General features: G+C 40.8%; 1 protein-coding gene across 21 annotated transcripts in view; it reads left to right on the top strand.

Moving 5' to 3' along the window:
* The window catches only part of RBFOX2 (RNA binding fox-1 homolog 2), a gene marked incomplete at its 5' end in the record, with an annotated part of 175398 nt that overhangs the window by 36670 nt on the left and 114599 nt on the right, over positions 1 to 24129 (top strand). The window contains one exon of one of the 21 annotated variants that reach the window (XM_081211019.1): positions 17271 to 17485. The exons of 19 other annotated variants lie outside the window; for them this stretch is intronic. In XM_081211019.1, the coding sequence (XP_081067145.1) occupies positions 17471 to 17485 (15 nt within the window). Of the gene's footprint in view, positions 1 to 17270; positions 17486 to 17726; positions 17750 to 24129 lie in introns of those variants that run through there. One more of the 21 variants, XM_081211020.1, reaches the window with a different exon arrangement.

The raw sequence follows: 24129 nt of genomic DNA, 5'->3' as shown, positions 1-24129 counted from the left end.
AAAGGACACTGAGTTCATAGAGCTGAAATATTTGGACCCTGCAGCAGAAGGAGGCACTCTTGAATCTTCATAGCGCTTCTATAAACAAAGAATGTCCTATAGGGCCACCTGGAAGAATACCATATTGAGGATCGTAAGCAAGCAATTCATATGAAAATAATAGGAAAGAATGCTGCTGTCATTGTGATTTGCTGCCATTGCCAAGGCAACAGCTTAAGACAACCAGCACATAAAGACAGGAAATGGTGATGCCCATCACTATGATGATGGGAATGCTTTCTTGCATGTCTGCAGGATGGGGCTAGGCAAGGGAAGCAAGAGCTTGGAAGCACTAGGTGGCTAGCCACTGAGACTCCCTGGAGCTTTAAAGTTATTGCATTATTGTTCTGAGTCATCTGGAAGATGACAGTGGTGACACAAAAGTAAAAACCCGTTTGTTAAGCAGTTCATGCCCGCTTTTCACTGATGGCTGCCATAACACTAGCTTTTCTATGTAAAATGCATTTTTAAATTTATGGTAAATAAGAGAACTTGGAGCTTTCTGCCAGTACTTACTCCTAATAATTTTACATGCTTTTCACATAACCCTCAGGCTTATATTTTAGGACCATGTATCATGGCATGGAAAAGGGAATAGAGACTAAATGTGACACATGGCTGTAGGAAAGGGTAAAAAATAAAAAAGAATGGTGAAAGATGGGGGACAGGATTTTTAAAAATGGTGAAGGAAGTGTCAGTGTTGTTGAGAGTAAAGCCATAACACTTGAAATAGACTACCTGAACCAGTGAGGGTTGATAGAAAGGCAGCCTGTTCTTTAAAAAAAGCCATCTACCCAGCTAAATAACTACATCATTTTACTCCCTGCTGATTCCTCCTTAACTACCTGTTGATAAATAGATTGTTTACTCAGGCTTTACTTCCTTCCTGCTTCTTCTCCAAGTTTAGTCAGTATGAGATAAAATGTGTTTGTGTTAACTTCCTGGCTCCACATTAGCTCTATGTAAAACCTATACAGTGGTACTTCGGGTTACATATGCTTCAGGTTACATACGCTTCAGGCTACAGACTCCACTAACCCAGAAATAGTACCTCGGGTACTATTTGCTTCAGGATGAGAACAGAAATTGTGCTCCGGCGGCGCGGCAGCAGCAGGAGGCTCCATTAGCTAAAGTAGTGCTTCAGGTTAAGAACGGTTTCAGGTTAAGAACAGACCTCCAGAACAAATTAAGTTCTTAACCTGAGGTACCACTTTATTAGAATGGCTTGGTTTGCCTTGAATAATAAACCTTAAAAATTTATTAATCCTTTCAACCAGCAGGCTTACCAGATGGTTTCTTTCTACAAAAATGCTGCTGTATCTTTACCAAACTCCAACAAACGTGACATTAAAATACTAACTAAATCATATAGTTTGTAGGTGAGGGACAAAGCACAACTACTTAGTGACTGGTATTATTACTCTAGTGGCAGGAGTGTATTCATAGTCAAGTGAGTAGTAATGAACAGAAAGAATGGTCAAAGTACGGAGAGCTTGTCTAATGCTGATTAACGTGTATATACCACCCTGTCAAAAAAAATCCACGATAAATGTATTTGGACAGAATTAGAGAGCTGTTTAGAATTCCTCGAATCCTCTTATCCTGCAGCACTGCTTATCATTGGAGGAGACTTCAAAGCACGTTTGGGTGTTAACAATGTTAACTTATATATCCGTTATAATCTTTTATTGTCCATTCCGGGTCGCCCAACCACTGGCACAGTGTCCTTTCTCTTGGCAGATCAAGATGAGCAGGTGACAGCACAGGTTGCAAGGTTTTTAGCTGGGGCAATTAGAATAAGATCCACTATTTGACTATTGATTCAAAACCCTAAAATGTATTTTATATAATTGACTTTTTATTTCTATTCTTTGTATATTGTATTGTTGTTTTATTGCTATGGCTGATGACTGACACAAATAAAGATTCATTCATTCATTCATTCATTCAAAGAATGGTTGTAGCTTGGAGAATAACATTTCCATAATCAAAGGTTCTCTCAGATACAGCCAGTTATTGGAAAATAGTGTGTCGACAACCAGTGCACCTTATTTTCACTCTGATTAATGTTGCTGTTGTATATTGGGTAGAGCTGTATCTCCCCATGTTATAACAGGCAAATTCTGGGAGTCATACTGACAAATTGTGACTTGAAAAGGTATGGTTAAAAAACCCCAACAACTAACTGTTTTACTGTATAGAAGACCTTTAAACAGTATATCAACTTTTGAAGTCTGCTCTGGAATCTTACTACCATAAGCAAATGTCTGGTTTCCCAGTATCATGGGGATTCTGAGTCTGTTCCATGTATATGATCCAAGAAGCAGAACTGAAGACTTGTGGTTAAAACTGTAGTTTGATGAATAATGTGTATGAAGAGTGACTCCAAGTAAGAAAGTTGAAAACTATTATAGTTACATGCCAGGTGTTCACTTACGACAGGCTAAGAAGTATTTAGAAATGTACTGAATAATCTTATGCTAAAATATAACTGCATGTAGTAAATGCTATGTAAGAGAACAATATGAACTCTTGAGTAGCAGATAAATATAAGAGCTCAAGAATTGTCTGTCTGTCTGAATGAAACCAAAAGTCCATCTGTTCCCAGTATTCTGTTTTCAGCTGTTCCCAGACACAGGGATAGGAAAAAGAGATTCTCTTCTGTCATTTCTCTCATCATATGGAAAACAGGGGTCTTATTCCTCTGAACATGGAAACTCTGGGTTTTTTTTAGCTCTTTCTCATTAATACTTTATGTAATGTTTTATTTTGGAATGTTGTATTTGATGTTTCAAAACCACTTCTGAGATTTTTTCCTGAAGAACATAAAGTGGTGTAGAAATAATAATAATAATAATAATAATAATAATAATAATAATAATAATAATAATAATAGGAGGGCCTTCTTGATGGTGGCTTCCTGATTATGAAATTCTCTCACTAGAGAGACTTGCCTAATACCCTACATTGAGAGCAAGGATTTTTCTGTTTTGTTCTAGTCTCCCAGGTCCTTTAATATTAATTTAATATCCTGTTGTTACTCTTTATTAAGCACCCCATTACCTGGCTATCTGGACAATGTACAATGGAAGCTGAAAGCATGATAGCTGTAATTACAATGATAAAAGGTAACAACGTATGTAATATTATAAAAAATGCCACAACAGAATCCGGCACAGGACATGGTTTAAAAAGCTAGTACTGTAACTACATTCAAATTCACCTTGTCATATGCAGAGTTAAAAACTTCTCTTAAGAGCTAAAAACATAAGAGCTGAGAGCGACACCACACAATAAGAACAGAGACATTTTATCTGTATCAGCCTTACATACTGCAGAAGTAACTTCACTTTTAAATGTCACTTTTCAAGTTGATCCACTTTATACAGAAATATTTTTCATGTCTTTTACGGGTCCGATGTTTGACTGGCCTTGAGGTGCATTTAGTCTCGCTTGGCTCTTATGTGGATTCATTTCAGTCTTGGCTTTCATTAACAAGGTTTCAAAGCTTTTAACTAATCTCATTGGGAGCTTCTAATATGATAGCAAGTTCTCAGTAGCCACAGGAGAGATCTGATGGGATATAGATAGCCATATGTAATCTATCACTAGGTCTTGTGCCATGTGGGTGGAGTGCAGCAGACCGAGCTATCTTAAATTAGCTCTGTATTAGATGAAAATGTGAATTAAGGTAGTTATGTTTTTTCAGAGCTCCCTGTCTTTCTTTTGCAGCAGGAAGCTTATCAGGAATAGCATATATCATACCAGATTTACTTGCTTTTTCAAGTGCAAGTATAGGTTTGGGAAACATACGTGCCCATATTTCCCCCCAAGGTAAATTAATTTTGAACAAAACTTTTGTATGCATTGTTGGTCAGGTTTGTACGGCCATTTTATTTATTTTTTTAAAGGCCTTCAACTGTGTTACCACCAGGGACCCCAGAACATGGCGCTTTCATTTTTTAAAAAGCAATTATCTAGCCGTCCTAGAAAGTTATGAAGCAAAATGTGCAGGCACCCTTCAAAGTTAATATCTGGGAAAGGAGCCAGTGCCTCTGCTCCTACCTGTCAGAGTTTTCAGCCACTGAATGAGTCAGAGATGCAGTTGATAAAAGAGTTGTTTGGACACCAGGCAATAGGAATCCGTGGGGTCATAAAGAGCTGTTGTTTCTCTCGCTTTTCTCTTATTTTCTAGTCTTTCAAAACACGCATTTGCTTCTCTTACTTGTTGTTTTGCTGCCTGCCAGCCACATGGAGCAGTTGTCAGGCAGCAACTTGAGAGGTACTTTTTTTAAAAAAACAACCCCACATGTGTCAATTGAAGTGAGGAAAGAAGCATAGGAATCACATATCACTTGTTTTGCTGCCTGCTGGCTATTTGGGAAAGTTGACAGGCAGCTGTTTGAATTTTTTTTTGAAATGGGGGTGGTGAGGGAAGAAACATGGGGATCTTCCTATCGCCGCTGTGTTTGTTTTGTTGCCTGCTGACAAGGGTCTCAGTTGAATATTGGGGGGGGGTTGCATGGGCGGGGGTAGTTATGGCAATCCTTTCATTTCTGCTCTGTGCCTTACAGCAGGGATTGTTTCAAAGTTGTTTTGGGGGGAACCAAACCAGTGCAGAGGCACCATCATTATTAATACAACCTTTCCCCTGATAGATCTGAAGTTGTTTTGGGGAGGGGCATTTGAGAGGAACATTGTGTTAACATTGGCCAACAGCAGGGATTGTTTCCAAGGATGCTTGGGGAGGGAAGAGCAACAGCAGAAACCTTATTATCCTGTCCTCAAACTCATCTAATTTAGAGAAGCCTGTAGATTACATTGACCCTCCAACGTCATACTAGTCTGGGCCAGTATTGTTCAACTATTGCTCTGATAAGTTTTTAATGTATTTTCTGTGTATTTTTCCTTACATTTCTGATCCTTTCCATTCCACAAAGATAGTGAATAAAATAAGATAGAACTACTAACCAGCCAGTCATGTCTTTGCATGGCTGCTGTTGTAATTCAAAATTATCCCTGGGTTTGATTATCTTTTGTTTTCCAGCTGTAATCTATGGCAGCACATCAGCAACAGAGAACATAACAACCAATACTTAACAGTGTCCCCCCTCCCCCCAAAAAGAAAAGGATCAACCCCCCTCCCCCCCATATTTTTGAACTGTTTTATGTTCCCATCTCATTCATTTTACTGCCTTTTTGGAGGTTGCAGCCATTTTATGTTAAATCACATCCATGGCAACAGCCATTTTGTGACTGGCTTCTTTCACACCTCAAAATTCCAAGCATGCTCCCAGACGCCCCAAAATTGGCAAAAGCGGGTTTTTAAAAAAATCAATTATGATTAAAATCAAGGGTAGCTAAAAAATAGGTAAGGCACATAGAACATTCTGGATGTCTTACAAAAGCTCTAGAAAATCAAATGGAAGGTGTCAGCCTGATGTCAACAGTCAGGGAGTTCCAAATTTAATTTAAATTAATGTAATGTACAGTATCTATATCTATCTATGTATCATCTATCTATCTATCTATCTATCTATCTATCTATCTATCATCTATCTATCTATCATCTATCTTTAAAAAGCTCCCTTGTTTGCACATTCAGAGAAGTTAAAAGAGGAACATTGACAGTATTTCAAAAATATTTAAATGACTTGTCATTACTATTTGTGATGGTGGCTGTGAGTTAATGACATTTTGTCACTCACAATAAAGTGCAGCATTTTAAACTGTAAAAATGTCTTTTATTTAAACAGGCTTTTGGGCACTAAGATTATTGGTTTTTCTCTGCTGCTCTGTATTTCATTCTGAACTAAATTATGTTTTAACTGGCTACCACCTTTTCATTTTTTATCTGCCATCAACTATTTTTCTTTTGGTTTATTTCGAAGGTGCTTATTTATTTTTTATTAGAGTTTATAGTTAGGCACCTTGGTCATTTTTATGGAAAGACAGGATATAAATGTCATGAACAAATAGTTATTTATCTGAATTTATATCCTTTTCCATCCCAGGATGACTTCTGCCTGGCTTTTAAATGTCCCCAACCCATAAGTCCAAGAGGCTAAATGATCTCAAATAATGTAGCAATTGTGCAACACTGTTCTCTTCCCTACTGTAGTTTCTTCTACTCAAATGAAATCCAGTCTAACCAACCTACTTCATTCTCTCCGCAGAGTCATATTTTCCTTCCATCTTAATATCCTAATTTCATCCATTTCCAAAATATCTAAAATAGCATATTCACAACCATTCTGAGAGGCAGGTTATTGGCTACATTTTTTAAGATAACAAGCAGGTTGAGAATCACTCATGTAATGGCCCTTGGGACATTGCAATCTATACTAGTATTGCAGAAATACTACCATAAAAATTACCTGGAGGAGGAAAAAAATATTCCCTTCTGACTTGTAAACAAAAGAGCCAAGTGTAATAAAGTTAAATTCTCATTGTGGTTTGAAAATACACTCTTAATAGATGAAAATACAAGTCAAGCCTCCAGTTATATTAAGCAGAGAATTGTATGTATTCATGACTGATTCATAAGACCTTTAAAATTACTAGTACTGTACAAGGTAGTTGGTCATAAACATTTCCCTAGGAAGAGAAACTATATGGAACTTGATTTTCAATAGCTTAATTTGTTTTAAGGCCCTACTTGATTTAAAAGCTAGAGAATTTCTATATTGGAGGATGTATTAAAAACTGTTTGAGTAACCATATTTCTGCGTCTTTTCTGTCTCTGAAGTTTGCTAAAATCTCAAAGTTGTCTTTTGTCATTTTTGCAAAGAGGGTACCTTTGGTCTCACTATGAATGGTTAGCAATGGCAAGAATAGAACTTGGGCAGATGCTCTCCAGATTTATTTAGTTCTGTCCATGCCACATGTGTTGCCTTACAAATTTTGTATGTGGTGCTTATTCTTGTAAATTGCAAATTCTGCTAGGTGATACCTCTTGACCTTTTGTTGTTAACTGAATTGAATACCCTCTATTGGAGGAACCTTATGTATGCATGATACACAACAAATTTCTAGGTACATAGAAAGCAGCAGTATACCAGATCATATTCTTGGTTCATCAAGTTCAGAACTGCCTACACTGGCAGAAGCTCTCCAGGGTCTCAGGTAGTGCTTCCAACTCTAGCTGCACATGCCAGGGACTGAACCTGGAACCTGCAAATCAGCTGCTCTACAGCCTTTCCGCAAGAAAAGTCGGTATGTGCGTTGGATTTAAAATTGTTTTTATATATTCAGTTGTTCCATATACCGTAAGTTTTATCAAATTCTGAAATTACTTTAAGGTGCTTCATAGAAGCAATTAATAAATGTTTGTTTCCTGCTTGGCAGGGGGTTGGACTCGATGGCCCTTGTGGTCTCTTCCAACTCTATGATTCTATGAAATGAAAATACAGTGATACCTTGGTTCTCGAACAGCTTAGTTGTCGAACAAATTGGCTCCCGAATGCCGCAAACCCGGAAGTAGGTGTTCCGGTTTGAGAACGTTTTTCGGAAGCCGAACGTCCAACGCAGCTTCCACTTGAGTGCAGGAAGCTCCTGTAGCCAATCGGAAGCTGTTCCTTGTTTTTCGAATGGTTTCGGGAGTCAAATGGACTCCCGGAATGGATTACGTTCGAGAACCAAGGTACCACTGTATATATATATTTAAGAAAACAAAGAGACTACCAGTTTCATGTCTCTGGTTCAGATGTTCATATTTGGTATTCTTAATAGTTAGGAAATTGCAGGTAGATATAAATCAGGCTCCTCAGGCTTAGCCAGTGCTCCCAGTGTTCATTATGCTTGTTTTGTCTTCCTATATTGTTCCTTTTACTTGGTTGGAAAACCATTCATTTACTGCAAGAATTTAAAACATACTGAACTCTCCATATGACTGTACATTTCTAGATACAGAAAGACTCATAGAATTGTAGAGTTGGAAGGGACCCCGATGGTCATCTAATCCGACCCCCTGCAACGCAGAAATCTCAACACACAGTCCCCCATTAAATAGGAAACCATACTGAACCCTGCTTAGCTTTGCAAATGTGCCAGCAGTTTTATTGCTACACCATGAACTGTGTAATTGATTAAGGACACAGTAGTGGCTGAGTTTTCAGTTTTAAAACCTCTTAGTTCCTAGCTGGCCTACATTTTGGGAAGTAAAAAGAAAGCACCTTGATCCCATGTCTCTTTAACGTTTGGAAAAATGTAGATGCATTCTGTTGTGAATGGACTTCTATTTGCCACATGTCCAGAGCAATATTTGTGGTTGTGACTACTCTTTGCCATGAGAGGGCACTCATTGCACAGGAACTGCACAGGGTCTGCTGGAAACAGACTCAGTTCTAAAATAGTCGTCTACAAGGATTCATGAGGGGGGAAACAAGGATTGTGCACAGTGGTAAAGACAATAGTGTTATTTCTCTTCTGCAATAGTATGTCTTGGCTATTGGTGGAGGGCAGGAATATGCTAATAACATTGGGTGGCTGCTTATGTGATAGGGTAAAGGAAAATGTGCTCCTGACCGTTAGGTCCAGTCACGAACAACTCTGGGGTTGCGGCTCTCATCTCACTCTATAAGCCGAGGGAGCCGGCGTTTGTCCACAGACAGCTTCCAGGTCATGCGGCCAGCATGACTAAGCCGCTTCTGGCGAACCAGAGCAGTGCACGGAAACGCTGTTTACCTTCCCGCCAGAGTGGTACCTAATTATCTACTTGCACTTTGACGTGCTTTCGAACTGCTAGGTGGGCAGGAGCAGGGACCGAGCAACGGGAGCTCACCCCGTCGCGGGGATTCGAACCGCTGACCTGATCGACAAGCCCTAGGCTCTGTGGTTTAGACCACAGTGCCACCCGCGTCCCTATGTGATAGGGTAGCAGCTGAATTTGGGAATAGGCACTAAAATTAGGTAGCCTAGTAAATGTGTTTTGAGTTCATACAGAAAGAAAGAGTGGGGGTTTGGTGGAGTACTGAGTAAAATGAGTCTTACCTGTGGGAAATATGAGGGGGGGAAAGCTTTTATAGTGAAACATTACAAAATGCTACTTTCCTAAAATGAGAGGAAAAGGTGCAACAGGCTCTTTTGTATCTTGTGCAGAGATGATGACTTGGAAACATTATTGTGGATTTATCGTTGCCTAAATACATATTCATCCTCCCCATTATACCACGTAACATTTCTAGTGATTTTTTTTTTTATAAAGTGCTTTAGGCAGCATCTAAAGAAAGCCAAAACTAGTTTCTGTTGCAATAGCTGCATGTATAGTTGCGTTTTCTGTAAATTAAGGATGCAAGTATACCCACTTCACTTGGATGCTTAGGTGGGGCATGGCCAAAAAAAAAAGGTTGGGAACCACTGATCTAGAAATATCTCTGTGAATAGAAATGCGTTACTGTTCATGCAAAGTAGCCCTTCCAAATCCAGTTTCCCAGATCTATTTCAGTTCTCCCATGCCCTACCTTATGCCATTCCAGGGGGTCTGTCAACCCTCACAGGGTACATAGGGGACTGTAATGCGGGAAGTATTCCTCCCTCTCTTCCCTTGATCCAACCCGTAGTGTTGTGCTATTCATATGAACAGTAGGTTGGAGAACATAAATTGTTTTTGAAACAAGTCTTTCAGCAATCTTAAAACAGTTGTTTGAATCTAAATTGCAGCAGTAATACTCTTTGGGATGAGTAAGCCTACAGTCTTCCATTGGAAATGACAAAGTTATATTAATGAAGGAATCTTGTTGCTGACATGTGTTTGTCCAGGTGCCTGGCAGCTGGGAGGACAGAGTGATGTCTTCATGACAGATGTCCTGTAGCCTCCTGTCTTATCTTTGTCTAATAGAATATCCAAGGGAAATATCCAGTCCTCTGAATCTTGGCTTTTAAAAATTGTATAGTTCATGTGCTTCATGAAGACAGGAGAATATGGTCCAAAGATAGTAATGTTGACAGTAAAATATAAAATGCTTTTGAAATCCAAAGACATAGAAACAGCAAGGAAAATAGAAATGATAATTGTGGTAACGTTCATGTAAATATTTTTTAAAACAATAAATGTAACTCTTTTAACATTCTTTCTCCTTTCGCTTCTTCAGTATGCACAACACACACACTCCAGACTTTCTCTTTTAAATCAGTTTCATCCATCTCTTTGGAAAAGTTTTTTTTTTAATACTCAGCATTATCTGGGTTCTTCAGGTCCATAAGGAATAGAACACTATCCTAAGATGACAATGTCAGCTGTCCCTAAAGCCACGAAGGTAGTTTTGTGCTTAGTTGTCTGGCTTTGGAACTGGGAATCCCCACACTGAATACCATCTCGGTTTATCTAAAATATTCTAGCCAGCCATAGCATCCCAGTTAGGATTTAGCAGCTTTTGCTTGTTAAGCTAACACAATTGCAACCAATGGACTCTGTCAGTCTCCTGGATAAAGAAATAGAAGACATTGGGAAGAAATTCCCTATTACCATCATACACTGCAGAGCATATGGCACTCTAAACATTATAAAGCAAGAACAACAGAAATTTACAACTTCTGTTTGTTTCTCACCCATCATATCTCAGGGGTGCTGGGCAGCTAATGATTTACAAAACAACAACAACAAAGTTTCCTGTCTTGGAGCCACCTAGTAAGGCCAAGATAGTTGGAATTGGAGAAAGACAGCAAATTGTAAAGTTCTTTCTCCTCTATTCTGACTGTAATTTCTTAGAAAACTCAGTGACTTAACTTGGCCCTCCTTCACACTTGCAAAGCCAAATCTTTCCCCATAAAAGAGCAATTTATCGTCTCTGCTCTGTCCCCTTTTCACAATTCCTGCATACAGTGGGATTCCCGTGCTTTTCTGTAAGGAGTAGCAGTTCAGCCTTCCTGCTAGCACTGGGATGAATACAGAGGAGGAATGAGACAATAAAAACTCCCCAGATTTTTCCACTATTCTGGCAGCTACCTGTAGAGCAGTAATAATGGTTTGGTAGCTGCTCATTGGAACAGAAGCTGGAATCTTCTTCCATTGCAGATGGCTCAAGTCTGTGTTGAAGACTTGTGTTCATTTAAAGTATCAGCTGTTCCTTTTTAATTGGAATGCATTTTTTGCTCCACAGATTAAATATCTTGTTAGGGTGATATGGGTGGGTTTATATTCCATAGACTGTGGTCTAAAGCACTAATTTTCTGGCATTGGAAAAGTTCTTCCTTTGTGGCTAATATTAATTGCATGCTGGATTGTGTGCTGCAAAAAAGATGTAATTAGAGGATAACGGCTTTCTTTCTAACCAAGGTCAAAGTCTCTTTCTCCCAAAGCCTTTGGTAAAAGGAACAGAATCATCTGACAGCCTAAATGAAAACCTGAGCAGATGCCATTTTGCTATTTACCAAAGAGGGTCTTGTGACCTGTGTAGTCCTTTCCCTTTCAGAAATACAGCCAATCATAAACAAGTGACTTTAGTCACTGCCACCACCCACACAGAAGATAGCTTTTTCGTTCTTAACGGTTTTTAACTGTTTGAACTCTTTTCGGCCGTTTATGGTCATGAACCGCTTTCTGTTGCCTAAAAGGTCCTAGGTTGCGCTTGCATTACTTTGTAGTGTGGCTTTTTGACAAGAGTGTGTGTGAGAGGACAGCTGTAAAATTATAACGGGGAAACTAAAATGTAGCTGTCAGGTTATATCTCCTACCCTTTTATCTTTCTTCCCTATTAGCAGCTTAGGAGCTTGGGGCACACATCTTTACTGCTCTACAAAGCCTTAAAAGGAGCCATTTAACTTCTACATTTAGATAGTGTACTGCATCTAGACATCTTAAAGCCCCTTTGAGGTTTTTTGCTTGCTAAATGTTCAATTCCTTGCTCATAACGAGTGAAATGGATATCTTTCATCAAAGTAGCATTTCTGTTGTGAAAATATCTCGGTTTCTCAACACTTGAAACATCAATGTGTTGTGACTTGGAAAATATAACCCCCTTCTGCAAGTAGTGCTTCTATTTCACTTACGCTGTTGGAATGTGGTTGTGCAAGTGTCATGAGTATCTAGTGGATACCTGTGTTACTTTTAATTAATGCCAGCACAACTCTTTCCCTATATCTTGCCCTATAAACCTAATTGTTTTGAAGTTGAACAGTTCTCTGTAGTGCTTGACTGTAGTAAATCTTCTCCTCTTTTCTTTTCTTTCTGGCAAACAAAAAATGATACTGCAATCTCATACCAGTTCAATGCCTTTAAAGATTTGTGTTTTTATTCTGTCATTTGAAATTTGTTTTCTTCCTTTCTCAAGAGCAGAACTGCACGTTTCATTGAATAAAAGAATATATTATATTGATTGTAAAAATTCAACCTTATACCTTCACTGTTATATGTATTTGATAAATACCTGTTGTGTTTGTTTGAAATTTAACTTTGCAGGCAAATATATTCCTTTCTTTAAAGGGTTTCTCCTCTCCCTTTGGTCTGTGCAAATTCTTACTCAGGCACCAGTCTTTCTTACTATTATGCCACTCTGTAAAATGCCACTCAAGTTAAATTCAGAGGTTGTAATGGATGCTGTAGCATGTTGGAGATCATTTCACAGTTGATGCAGTTGTGGAATAATAGTGGAAACAGGATAAACTTATGACAAATGTTGTGGAAGCAGCATGGTTAGTGGTTTTGTTATATATGGCACTTGGCTTCACTGACTTACTCATTTATCAAGCTGAAATTTGTTACATTTACAATCCAAGCTACTCTGATTGCTAGCAAAATCTAAAATGGATACTTTTTTACATCTCTCCCAACATTTATGAAGTCTGCTTTGGTTTATCAGATTGTCCTCTATAACATGTAACACTATTTATCTGTGTCTTCTAGTGTATTCACCGTTGTATGGCCATATTTTTATCAGTGGGATTAATTTTTCTTCCATGAAAGATTTGCTGGAAACTTCCCTCATAGAAAGACATTAATCTTCAAAGATGAAGGAACCTTTTTAAAAATAACAATAATCATGCATATATTGTTGCAAATGTAGTTGCTTTGTTTGCTTTTATTTACGTTACAGATGGCGCAGGGTTTTGTCACTTGTTCGGTGCCAGATGTACATTCCCCCCCACACAGAGCCCAAAAGTCTGCAATGTTGCCCCCCTCCCCCCAGTTGTGAATAAACTTTGATACAAACTAGTTTAAGAAGACAGCTAGATTTAAGCTTTGGGCCCAAGCTCAGAAAAGCACGTGGGGATGTGTGTGTCTTGAAACAAAATTTTAAAATATATAGCTTTGTTACTCATTTCTCTGTTGCTTGCACACATACACCCATTGTGGGGTGGAGGATAGAGAGGCAAGGTGTGAGGAGCGGTGCAACAGTATAATCCTCATACCCTTCATACATAGAGCAAACTTCAGTTCTCTCTACTGTGGATCCTTATGTGGCCAAGGCAGCACCATCCGTGTGCAAGAGGAAGCAGGTTTGAGCGAACCTCAAGGTCTCTTATGTTCCTCTTATGAAAGACCTTGAGGTTCCCTCAAACCTGCTTCCTCTTGCGCACGGATGGTGCTGCCAATTGGATGCACATAATTCGGTTGTTGCCTGTATGTTCATACCCCAGTGCAGGTCTAAATTTAGTTAGAATAACAGTACCAATGATTGTTTTTTTTATAAGTGAATAGGAAGCAGCAGCATACTTCTCTTAATGGTTCATCATCTAGGCAGCGGGATTTAATCGCTGCTCATCTACTGATGAGCAGCAATTATATCCTGCTCAAAACTACTGTGTGAAGCGGCTCACGCCGTTCTCCTGTGGGTGGACAGAAGTACCTCTCTCTGCTCCCTCACAAGAGAAGTGTTAGCTGCTTCAAACAGTGCTTTTGAAAAGTGTTTTAAGGCAGTCCCCATGCAAAGATAGAGTGACCATTGCACTAGGCTACATTGGACTGCTTGGACTCAGTGCAAGTGATTGCCATGGGCAGGATTTCTCCACATCACTGCTCTTGCTTCCACCAAGCTGCCACATTTTGCAAACAGTAGCAGCGAAGTGGAGAAGCTCTGTTTGCTGGCCTCACTTGCAAACTCCACCCTTGTTTCCCCCTTCCCCCATCAGTGATGGGGAGGGAAGAAATTAGCAGTTTGGAAGCCCGATGCTCAACTTTTCAAAGCGCCATACATTGGGGCATGTCCCCTGTGGCATTGTTCCTGCTACATGTTAAGACCATGTAGTATATATTAAAGGAGGCATTGTGGAAATTCCAGGTCATGTCTGATGAAGGATGTTTCAGGGTGCTTTAGGCAAATACACACACACACACACACACACACACACACACACACACACAACGTTTGTAAGTGAAGGTTTCCCTTTTATGCTCAGTAAGCTGTTAATGAAAATGCTCACCATCAATGCTGATCAAAGAGCATGCACCTACTAGCTAGAATATCGTATTTTTTGCCCTATAGGACACACTTTTCCCCCTCCAAAAATGAAGGGGAAATGTGTGTGCGTCCTATGGGGCGAATGCAGGCTTTCGCTGAAGCCTGGAGAGCGAGAGGGGTCGGTGCGCACCGACCCCTCTCACTCTCCAGGCTTCAGTAGAGCCACACCGCCAGCCCCACAAGCTCAGGGAACAGCGGGGAGGCGCAGCGCGCCTTTCCCGCTGTCCCCCGACTTGGTTAGAAGGCTGGCGGGGGGGGGGAGAAGCCTGCTCCTCCCCGTCGCCAGCCCCGCAAACTCGGGGGACAGCGGGTGGCGCAGCGCGCCTTTCCCGCTGTCCCCCGACTTGGTTAGAAGGCTGGCGGGGGGGAGAAGCCTGCTCCTCCCTGTCGCCAGCCCCGCAAACTCGGGAGACAGCGGGAGGCGCAGCACGCTTTCCCCGCTGTCCCCCGACTTGATTAGAAGGCTGGCGGAGGGCTTCCCCCTCCTCCAGTCCCGCAAGCTCCCAGAGCGATGCTTCGGCATTGCTCTGGGTCCTGTTCTGGGGGCTGGCGTCGGGGGAAGCCCGAGCTTCCCCCGCCCCAGCCCCGCGCCTGGGGAAAAAAATAATTTCCCCCCTTTATTCCCCCCCCCAATCTAGGTGCGTCCTATGGGCCGGTGCGTCCTATAGGGCGAAAAATACGGTATCTATGCAATTTAATATGATAGATTTTGGGGGTGGGGTTAACGTATGCCAAATGATGTTTGGGGGAATACTACCTGCTTTCAACCATAGTCTATGCAGAAAATGATATGAAGGGTTGCTTCAGTCCCATCAGGTTGATACTACTTTTACAAGAAAAAGCGACATCTTGTGTGTTACAGCACTTTCCTTACTTGTTGGCTTAGCATTTCTTGATTTTCTTCTCAGTTTTGTTTTGTTCCAGGATGTCTTTTCTAATTATGAGGACTATAAAACTGGAACTGTTTCATGAACACAGGGTGTTATCTCTACCATCTTTCTGATGAGTGACACTGGAATAGCTCAGTTGGTACAGCATGAGACTCTTAATCTCAGGGCTGTGGATTTGAGCCCAACATTGGGCAAAAGATTTCTGTATTGCAAGGGGTTGGACTAGATGACCCTTGTGGTCCCTTCCAACTCTACAATTCTATGATTCATATATCCTTATATCTGAGGCTCAGCATCAGATTTCTAGATTCCAGCCCTACTTTGAAGGGAACTGAAAAGCAAGTTTAAGAGCGCATTCAGAGTTCTTCTTAAAACATGTTCTTATACCACAAAACAACTATTAGAACAGGCCCACCCACCTACCCTTTCCAAAGACATGAAGTCAGATTATATTGGAGATTACATTGGAATACTTCCTTCCATAATGTGACCACTTTATCACAGGCCCACCACATGGGCTAATGTGAACCCAACATTGTGCACCCCCTTCAATATCTTTTCCTTTGTCAAGGCTGAAACTGATTTGAAGGGGTATTTGCCCCACAGGGCTGCCAGTCTGCCTCTTCAATAGAAATTTTCCAGCCTGACTCTCACATGTCACAGCCCTTTAGCAGTACCCATGTCCACCCAGCATAATATTTTATACAGTTTAGAGACCTGCCAATGTCCTTTCTTCCTGCTGAGCCCAAAAACCTTTTGAATAAAGTGAGCTCAAGCCATCCCTGGGTGGGCTGGAACTGCCAACTTTCTGGTTAACCCACTAACCCACTGCTGTTTTGCATTTTATAAAATGCAGTGAAATGTAGCAGAAATTGCAAATAGGAGGCCAAAGTTTGAACAGGATTTGTTAGATTGTGCATATTTGCTATCTGGGGCCTTGCAATCAAAAGTATGTCTCCCTCTGAGGAGGGAAGCAAACCTGTTTCTCCTGTTTTCTGGAGCAGTAGTTTGAAATGGAATTAGTGAGATGAGGTGACACTTGTCCTTTGGGCACTGGGGATGGGATTGAAACAGTGTGCTACCAAAGGGCCTGTTGAATCATGTCTTCCTGGTCCTGCTGTACACCTCAAGAATGAGTGTCTCCTTTTATGGCTCACTTCCGATAATCCTGTTGAAACTGTGGATTAAGACGTGAGCGCACACTGCAAGAGGCAGCTCTCCTCAACTACCTCCAAGCAGAGAAGATCCCAGGGCATTTGGAATCTGGTGTTCTCCTTAGAATGAAAAGCCAGCCCTGGTTCTTTTCTTTTTGGAAGGCTGAAAACCTTTTACCACAGAGTAAATTCTAAAGCAAAACGCAACCTTTTGTTTGTCTTTTGTATTCTCCTCTCATCGCGCCACAATGTTTTCCCCGTCCATCTCCCTTGGTAGCTCTAGGGCAGATTGCACAGACTATCCTCTTAGCTCTAAGACTCTTGTGGTTTGTTCTGTGCTTTAACCAGGTGAGTGGCAAATTCACAAATACATATCAATAGTGAATTAAATAGCTTTTCTGTGGTGACTACTGTTGTTGACTGAGGTAGGCTCAGCTAGGGTGTAGCAAAACCAGCAGACTGAGCCGCGTGCTCTAGGTTACTTTATAATTCCTGTATAGGGAGCTGGGCTTGAAAAGCGCTGGAGAGAAGATTTAGCTTCTACTGACCTAAGAGAGTGAGGTTTTCATTCACCTCAAAAGAAGCTTTCTTTTAAAGTAATTGCACTCCAGCATTAGGACCTGGCTTGTGTTTACAGCTGACCCCACCCTGCCTTGCCTTTTTCAAGAATCTGAAGCAGCGATTGTGTTTTTAGAAGCAGTATGACAAGAGCGAAATTCCCCAGAGGCAAATGCAGAGTGTGAGCTGTATACACACCAGTACAGACAGACACACAGGGCTGGGAACTCCCAGAGAGAGGGAGGGAAAAACGTAAGCAGGAGAACCAAGTAAAGCAGGAGGGAGAGGAGGGGGAGAGCTTTTAACTGACCTATTTTGATTCTTCTCCCATCCTCCACCCACCCACCCAAAAGCACCTTGGTGACCACGCTTTGTTGACGCCTCCCTGGGATCAGCTCCCATCAACTACTGGGTTGGAATTGCCCAGACTGACATGATGTACCTCTGGGTGAGTAGAGATCTGTGTGAGAGCTTACACGCTTTGCACATATAAGGAGTGGAAAGCTGAAGATTCTGTGCAACCATGTGCAGACTCCTCTTTTGGGCTTTGCTCTCTTTTTTTCAGCCCCTCCATATGCCAGGTATTAGTTGGCCCCTATTTAAAAATATGGAGATGTGTAATTAAATTATTGTTGAGCACAGTGCTTTTGGTGGAGAGAGCGAGAGTGAGCGAGCAGGAACTTTACGAACTGCCATATTCTGGCACCTGTAGGTAGGAGAGACAATTTTATTTTCTCCATAAGTGTCAAGCAGTGACACAGATTCTTCTTAGGTGGGTATTTTGGTGTGACTGGTGGATGCTACTAGCAAAGAAGGGGATTTGGCAACTGAAATGTAGATAACAATTGAATTCTAGCCAAGGAGGAAGTAATCAAAGGTAAATTGCAGTAGTTGTTGTGCATGTGGTCAGAGGGTGGATGCAAGGACACCTTGATAGAATTACCAGAATGGAACACACAAATGTGCAACCTTTCTTCAGTTAGCTGATGCTGAATTACATAGGCAGACTTGATTTGTTAGAGTAGATGGTTAAGTTATAAATAGATAATTCAATGCGATCTGCCCTTGTTTTTCAAAACAAGCTGAGTGGGGAATACCCTGTTCTCCAAACTTGGTCATTATTTCAGTGCGGCAATCTAAATTTTGTATCATGGAAGTTATGCTGCTTTCAAACTTAATTATGTGGCGTGTAATTTCCCCCTTGTGAAGCATGTTAAGCATTGTTTAGCTTGTTATAAGTAGTCATAGAACTTCTGAGTCTTGGTATTGGTATTGAAGTAAACATTACACATAGATATGAAGGTGTTCAAAGGGATTGCACAGATGTTTAAAGCAAAGAAACTGAAAGGAACTAAGCAGAGTAGAATCTGAACGGATCCAAATAAATTCTGGAATCACAAAAAAGCATAGTGTAAATGAATGTGATGCATGCCAGTGTAAATGTTTCCAACGTCTATCATTGATTCTGAACTCAGCATTTGGGTTTGTAGAACTTTATCTCACCCCCCCCTTTTTGCAAGGTGCAGTGGGAGGAGCAGAGCAACAAAGGAACTGGAGGCCTCAGGGTAGAGGCTTCAGGCTTGAGTTGTAGAAACATAAGATAGTGAAACTTTTCCTAGATATATTTCAGCCATTGGCTGTTTGGGTTGCCAGTTTTTTGTTTTACTAACCACTTCTGCTTTGCCTTTAAGTGGAACTTGATTTGTAGACTTCATGCTTATCAATCACCCTGATGCAAAAACCTAAAAAACTGCTAATTTATGCAGTTTTAGGCACTGCACCAGGAAAGGTCATTCTTCCTTTCTGCCCTCATCCTGTTAGTTTGCTGTATACATGACTGCAACTATGAGGGCTAGAAATTTGCTATTGTTAATAATAGTAGTTGAGATTCTCCATATTTATGTGGTAGTTGTCAGAATGTGTGAAGCTCATTATGAGTAGAAGTGGAGAATAATACCAGTCTTTACCACAATGCCTGTAACTTTATATGGGCACGAAAAGGCTGGCTTTGCTTATAGTTTTCTGTAAAGTGTCACATGTATTGATGGTGCAATTTCAATAATCCAATAATGAGGAAGCAGACCTGTGATCCATCTTATCTCTACATTTTGTCTTTTGTTGGTGGCTTCAGTTGTCTTGCATGACACTAGTGATACTAGTTCTCTATTGTTAGCGCCTGACACCAGGCTGACTTATACTGTCTGCCTGTACTTCAATGCTGAGCTACCTGTCTGGGTAGCAAAGGATGCAAAGAACTGCTTGCATAGGTCATTGGAAAGTTTGATAGTGATTTCTTTGAACAGTAAATCCCAATATCAAATTGTAAACTGGCTTTCGAACTTCTTAGTTTTAGAAGTAAATTTCCACTTTTATAGAATTATAGACGGAACCTAGAATGTCATCTAGTTCAACCCCCTTCAATGCAGGAATCCCGCCCACAACCACCCTGGGTGGGCTCGAATCACTAGCATTCTGGTGAACAGCTAGGGTTCTTGTTTGAACTCAAGGATCCTTCCCGGAACTAGGTCCATTGTTGTGTTGAATCCTAACCAGCCATGTGCCATGTTAGGTACCTAGTCCTTTTGAAAAGATACTTATTCATCTTCTCTGTGTTGTCACACAGAAAGGTTCTACAGCTGTTCAGTGCACCTGGAAACTTTAGAGATTTGATCCCGCTTCCCATAAAGGGAGAATCTTCCCCTTTTTTCCTTGATGGGTGGAACAAACATGGTTCTGCTCTGTTTTCTTGTAGCTACTTTATTGGCACAAAGTTACCTCTAACAATGGTCACATAACTTATCTACTTAGGAGAGGAGCATTCAGATGAATCTTGTTCCTGCTGCCAAAATCAGACATGTAGAATCCATGTTTCCCATTTTGAGGTTCTCTTAGAGAGCATGCTTTACAAATTTCTGACACCTGTTAACACAGATCAGTATCTGACTATCCACTAACTATGTTGCTGGGTGCTTAATCAATTTCCCAAGTTTCTGTCTCGAAGCCATTCATGATTCTGAAATGGTACAAAAGTGGAGACTTCGAGGACCTATGCGTCCTTAGGACTGGCTAGGTATTCACAGGTAAGCCCAAATGAGAGAATACAGATGACCTTTCCTACAGCACCTCAGGCATCAGCGTCTTTCAATCCACTGCTGCTGGCTGCCCTACCTTCTGTTATAATGGAGGTAGTAGCTTCTCCAAATCAACAGTGAAAGAGAGTACCAGTCCTACTGATGCATTAAGGCCATGCCTACAGCACTTAGAGTCAAGGGGCGGAATTCAACATCTACTAATATGATTGCTTTGTTAGTGCAAGCATTAAGCAGTAACAGAGGCAAAAAGGATTGCTTAAAGAAAAAAGGAAGATAGCCAGCATGGCCAGTTGTTAAAGGATGGTGACAGTTGTAGTCCAACATCAACTGGTGGGCCAAAGATTTCCCTACTCTTCCTGTAATGTAAGGATGCTTTCAGACATTGAGTTACCGTATTTTTCGCTCTATAACACGCACCCGACCGTAACACGCACATAGTTTTTAGAGGAGGAAAACAAGGAAAAAAATATTCTAAACGAAACAGCGGATGTATGATTTTTGTGGTTCATGCTGTGGCCACAGACATGTGATCTGATGGTGAGTTTGGGGTAGCCCAAAGCAAAAATCCTGAGGATCCATGTGGATCCATGCTTTGTAACCATGTTTTTGCACCACTGCAGCCCCAGGCAACAGTGGTGCGTGATTTTTTTGGTGCAAGCCGTAGCCATGGACATGCTATGTGATCTGATGGTGAATTTGGGGTGACCCAGTGCAAAAATCCTGAGGATCCATGTGGATCCGTGCTTTGTAACCATGTTTTAAGTGGGGAGGGAAGGAAAAGCACTCAAGGGACAAGGGACACGCATGGGGTGTGTGGAGAAGGATGCTGTTAATAATGCTGTTAAAAGAGGGGTATAAGAGGAGAAGGCTCCTCTCCTCTCCCGCTTTGCTCCTTTAAAGCAAGCAGGCTCTCTGTCCCTCTCTCCTCCCCACTCAGCAGCTCTTCTCCCGCTATGCTGTTTCAAAGCGAGCCACGGAGGAACCATGGATCCTCTGCTCACGACTGTAGCAGATCCCCCCGCCACCCGTAGGCATTCGCTCCATAACATGCACAGACATTTCCCCTTACTTTCTAGGAGGAAAAAAGTGAGTGTTATGGTGCAAAAAATACGGTATATCCAGTGTTCGTCATGTTCAGAATAGGCCTGTTAAAATTGATGTACATAAGTCATTTGATTTCATTGGGTCTACTCTGGGTATGACTAATGTTGGATATCACCCACTAGGTCCCCTTCATTCTTCCAACAATTGCTTAGATACACGTGTAATACCTGCATACCATGGAGACCATTATGCCTCTGTAGAATGTATCATTGTGTCTTCAGTCTCAGTATGATAACTATGATGTGCATAGGGTTGTTGGGTAAAAAATTAAAAAATAAATTCTGCCAATCGCAACTAGCATTTTGTTCTTATTAAATTTATTTATTTGGTTTTTAAAATTAAAATTTTACAGAGATATATCAAACATAAATAATAAGAAACAAGATTCCAATGAATCTCCTGGATTGCAATGCTCTCATTTGTGGCTCCTGTTTTTAATAATTTCCTCCTGTGTCTTTTATGATAATCCAAATCTTTTACCTCTTCCATTATGTCCTGAATTCAACCTTAAACTACAAGTGATATTCCAATCCTACTAACAATTTTAACTGTTTACAATGGCCTTTAAGATAAATTGTAAATTTCCCCTATTCCTTATTAAAATTTTGGTCTTCCTGATTTCTGACTCTTCTGGTCATTTTAGCCATTTCAGCATAGTCCATTGGCTTCATCTGCCATTCTCTGGTAGGAACTTTATCTTCTTTCCATTTCTGGGCCAGTAAACACAACCAGCATTTTGAATAAACACTCCAAATGTATAGTCTTATGTGATGTAGATAATATTGGACTAGGAAGACTGCTGCAGAAAATATTGGACAAAGTTCAAATCTGTACTTACTGGTAGTTCCGAAACCTCTTTCAGCTTACTGTACCTCACAGGGTTGTTATGAGAATAGAAAGCGGTATTGATCATGTACGTTGCCCTGAGCCCCATAAAGGAAGGGCAAGTTAAAAATGTAATTCTGGTGTAACAATTTAGTTTCCTCCCAATTTTTCAACAAGCAAATAAATCTTTGTGCAAACTTTTCCAGCTTTTCCTTTCACATGCACGTTCGTCAGTTATAATAATTTATTTCCTTGGTGCTCTGTGAAATGTAGCTTTGGCTTAGATGTGCTGCTTTGGTCTTTAAAGAAGGATAGTAAAAACATATTCCGGGAGTATCTGCTTTGCTCTGCTGTAACCTTTTCATTTACAGTATCTTGTATGCGAGGCAAGCTCAGTTCTGAACATCTTTGGACTGCCTACAATATTTTCTTTCTCACTCCCCTTAGTCTCTGAGCTCATCAACACCACCCCCCAGGGGACTGGAAAGCAAAGTCTGCCAAACTGGGTCTTAGCAACATCTTACTCACGGTGCTGTTTCATTTGCCCTTCTGCAGAAAGTACCATTAGTAAAATGAATGATGATTACAGGGAGAGTTAAACAGAGTGCAGCATGTAGCCATCTGTGACTTTGAACTTTGCATAGGCTTTGTTTAGGGTACTCTAGCTCTGAAAATATAGTACGGTATGGATATTTGTTGTGACATGGTATCCTAGTTGGTCAGGTAAGGATGCATATATTTCCCTGTATTTCCGTTGCCAAGTCAAATTGACAACAGAAGTGTTTTATTTGAAAGAAAATGGTTTAATAGACCTTTGAGAGTAAGGATGGACAATAATCTATTCCTAGTATATACTGAATACTGAAAAAACAGAGGAAAACCATTTTGGAGCAAGGGAAGAGTTTTATTGTTCATATATTACCTCTCAAGCCAAGATACCGTATTTTTTGCACCATAACACTCACTTTTTTCCTCCTAAAAAGTAAGGGGAAATGTCTGTGCGTGTTATGGAGGGAATGCCTACGGGTGGCATGCCTACGGATTTTCATCCTCTAAAAACTACGTGCGTGTTATGGTCAGGTGCGTGTTATAGAGCGAAAAATACGGTAAGTTATTACTAGGGTAAAGTGGATAAACTATGTAACGTCGGATGTTTTTAATAATTACTTTGCAAGTGAAGCAGGTTCTTTTACATGATCTTTCTACCATTTTGCCACAGTTTCTACCCACACACCACCCATTCATGATACTTTTACTCCTCTCCTCAACTCCTTTTACCTGCAAGCTAGAAGAGGCCCAGCTGCAGGGAGCTCTGAACTTGGGTCATAGGAAGCTGTCCTAAATTGCGTCAGACCATCTTGTTTGATATTATCCACGCTGAGTGGAAATTCCTCCTCAGGGTTTCAGACAGCCCTATCTTGAGATCACAGGGATTGAACCTGGAACTCTGCAATTAAAACATGTTCTCTGCCATTGAGCTATGACACTTCCCAATCTTTCAAGGGAATGGACTGCAGCCTTCCTCCTTCTGGCTTCTGCTTGACAATGCTGTCTGACAAAGATGCTGTTACATATTGCAGGCTTCCCCTACTGTCCATCCTGTTAGAAGCCACCCCTGCAATGACTTAAGCTCATTTTTATGCTTTCATGAGAGCCATTGCCTTTGCTGTGTCCAAAGTTGTCTTGAATGGGGAGGTGGGGGCATTAATCTAGTGCTTTGAGAACATATACTTTGTCCCCCTATGCCTATTAACCTCGAGTGAATGCAGAACAATTTATTTGCATAACAATTAGTATTTTTTAAGGAGAAAGTATTTGTGATAGGAACATTCATTAACTTCATATTCTCTTCCTTCCCTGTCTTTGCTGCTCTCAGATACCTGTTCAGATTATTGGTTTCCACTCTGGGGAAAGGTCAAAGAGGAAACTGACTGGTTTTGTTTTTGTTTTTTTCATTGCTAGGCACATTAGAGGCATATATTGATATTAGTATGCACACTGGTCACTATCTATTAGTGCTATTCAGAGTAAACATAGTGTAAGGACTTAAGGTCACCATGCTCATTAGTTT

This window comes from Podarcis bocagei, assembly GCF_964188305.1.
Source record: "Podarcis bocagei genome assembly, chromosome: 10".
NCBI lineage: Eukaryota > Metazoa > Chordata > Lepidosauria > Squamata > Lacertidae > Podarcis > Podarcis bocagei.
The sequence above is the reverse complement of the archived record's forward strand: the minus strand, read 5'-3'. Positions and strand labels throughout refer to the sequence as shown.